Source organism: Aplysia californica, unplaced genomic scaffold (genome assembly GCF_000002075.1).
Source record: "Aplysia californica isolate F4 #8 unplaced genomic scaffold, AplCal3.0 scaffold00200, whole genome shotgun sequence".
Classification (NCBI taxonomy): domain Eukaryota; kingdom Metazoa; phylum Mollusca; class Gastropoda; order Aplysiida; family Aplysiidae; genus Aplysia; species Aplysia californica.
Genome location: NW_004797470.1, coordinates 1,154,387 through 1,156,431, shown reverse-complemented (window position 1 = coordinate 1,156,431; position 2,045 = coordinate 1,154,387). Strand labels below are relative to the sequence as shown.

Here is a 2,045-nt window from a genome sequence, read left to right as displayed (position 1 = left end):
TTCTCTCTCTCTCTCTCTCTCTCTCTCTCTCTCTCTCTCTCTCTCTCTCTTTCCCCTTCGAATTATTCACGCGCGCACATTTCCACGGACGTGCACACAAGTACTCAAATGTTGTTCAAGTCAGATCTTTCTTGCAGGTGTTTGGAAGGTATCGCAGATATATCGTACTTTGTCCCCCTTCTGTTGTTCCGCTTTCTTTTTCTATGTCCCAGCTCTAAATGATTATTACCTTGTTTTTTCTCAGCTCTAAATGACTGCCATTGTGTTTAGGTATTTCTCATTACTAAAACTCAAAATAGTGGGTGGTTGGCGGGTGCTTTGATGTGGTTTTCGACTTCTTTCCTATCAAACATCTATCGTCCTGATCTCTCCTCCTTCTTTTTTGTGTTTGTTATTCGCTTGTAACAAACACCTCTAATCTTCGGCACTTATATGACCTTTTTGTGTTGCAAGTGCTGTAAAACTCTTACTAAAACAAAAATAAACTCAAAATAAAATCTCCCCCATTTTTTGTACAGAGCGTTGTGGAGTATGCGGCACAAAAGAGAGAGATGCAAGACCTCATGGACTTTATCAACAAGAACTATAAATGGCCAGATATTAATGAGGTTTGCAAGTTCTACATATTGTGCTTCTCTCCTTTTGACAGACTTGTGACAGACTACTTCGGTGAAGTGGGTGGTTGGTGGGTGCTCTGGTGTGGTTTGCTCCTTCTTTCCTATCGAACATTTATCGTCCTGATCTCTCTTCCTTCTTTTTTTGTGTTTGTTACTCTCTTGTAACACCTCTAATCTTCGGCACTTATATGACCTTGTTGTGTTGAAAGTGATGAAAACTCTTACTAAAACAAAAAATCTTCCGTGGAATAGAATCATTTTTCTTTTTTTTTCGTTTAACTTATTCACACCTGCGTGCCCAATTTGAAAAGAAACCCAGGTTTTAGGAGATTTTTTTTGTTTACAGTCAGCAAAGGAAAAAATGGCAGTCACCATGGCTTGGTCACAGGGAAGGAAATGGTCTGGTAGCTAATATTTTACTAAACAAATTGTTCAATTCATGGACTAAAATAAACATTTGTTCTAAATAAGTGCCTGTCAGAGGAACAAATTACCTCCTCAAGGGTAGAACATGATGTCGTCGATGAGATAAGAGGCTCTGATGCATGCGTTAATTTATTTTAATGTCTTTCTCTACACCCAAACCCTTGCCTATTTTGGATGTGAATCAGGGTCTCATTTGAATGGCAGTTCAGCATGGTATATATATTGAGCTAGCTGCACTCCTTTACATTCTGTTGTTCTGTTATTTCTGAGTGGTCATTTTGAATCTCAAATTAATGTCCATGTCCCTCCTGCTCCCAATAATTAGGTAATTATTAATAATAATGATGTTCCATGTTCATGTTTTTATTTCCATCTGTAAATGGGACAGTTGGGGGGTGCCATTGATAGATCTTACTTCTTTACTTTCTCTTCTTTTATTTCTGTTTGTCTATCTTACTACAACTTCTATTTGACTGTTATTGTGGTGATGTTCTTTTCTTTACCCAAAAAACAACTAGATTTTAAACCAAAATTGATAGCTTATGGTGTTGCTTCATTCTTCTGTTGTCATTTTTCTCAGAATGTGGAGGATGAAGAGGAAGACGAAGATATTCTCCAGCAAGATAACGTCGAGTCTGACGACTGGATGACACGGTACGAGAAGCTGGGCATGCACATCATCGCCAAAGCCGAGGATCTGAGTCGCGCTCAGCGGTTTGTCACGGACGGCCTTCTCAAGCCTGAGCAGTGTGAGGAGCTGTTGATGCTGGTGGAGGTGAGTTCTCTAGGTTATTTTTGTTACTTAACACTTTGCAGTCACACAGCCGGCAGTACAAAATACCCCATGTGGTCACCCAGCCAGGAGAGCGACTGCAACAGACTTCTTGGGCCTGGCGCAGAACTGCTCCAGGTGACCGGAACGGAGAATTTTCACCGGCGCATTATTGCGCCAAGTGACGCAAAGGGTTAATTCCCTGTTTGCCTGTCTTATTTTTTCCCCAT

The 2,045-nt window shown here is 40.5% G+C and overlaps 1 protein-coding gene across 1 annotated transcript in view; it reads left to right on the top strand.

The window, feature by feature from the left end:
* The window catches only part of LOC101860739 (prolyl 3-hydroxylase 1), a gene marked incomplete at its 5' end in the record, with an annotated part of 35,694 nt that overhangs the window by 4,698 nt on the left and 28,951 nt on the right, over positions 1-2,045 (top strand). Inside the window, 2 exon segments of the mRNA XM_013082933.2 lie at positions 519-608; positions 1,624-1,818. Coding sequence (XP_012938387.1) covers positions 519-608; positions 1,624-1,818 — 285 coding nt within the window.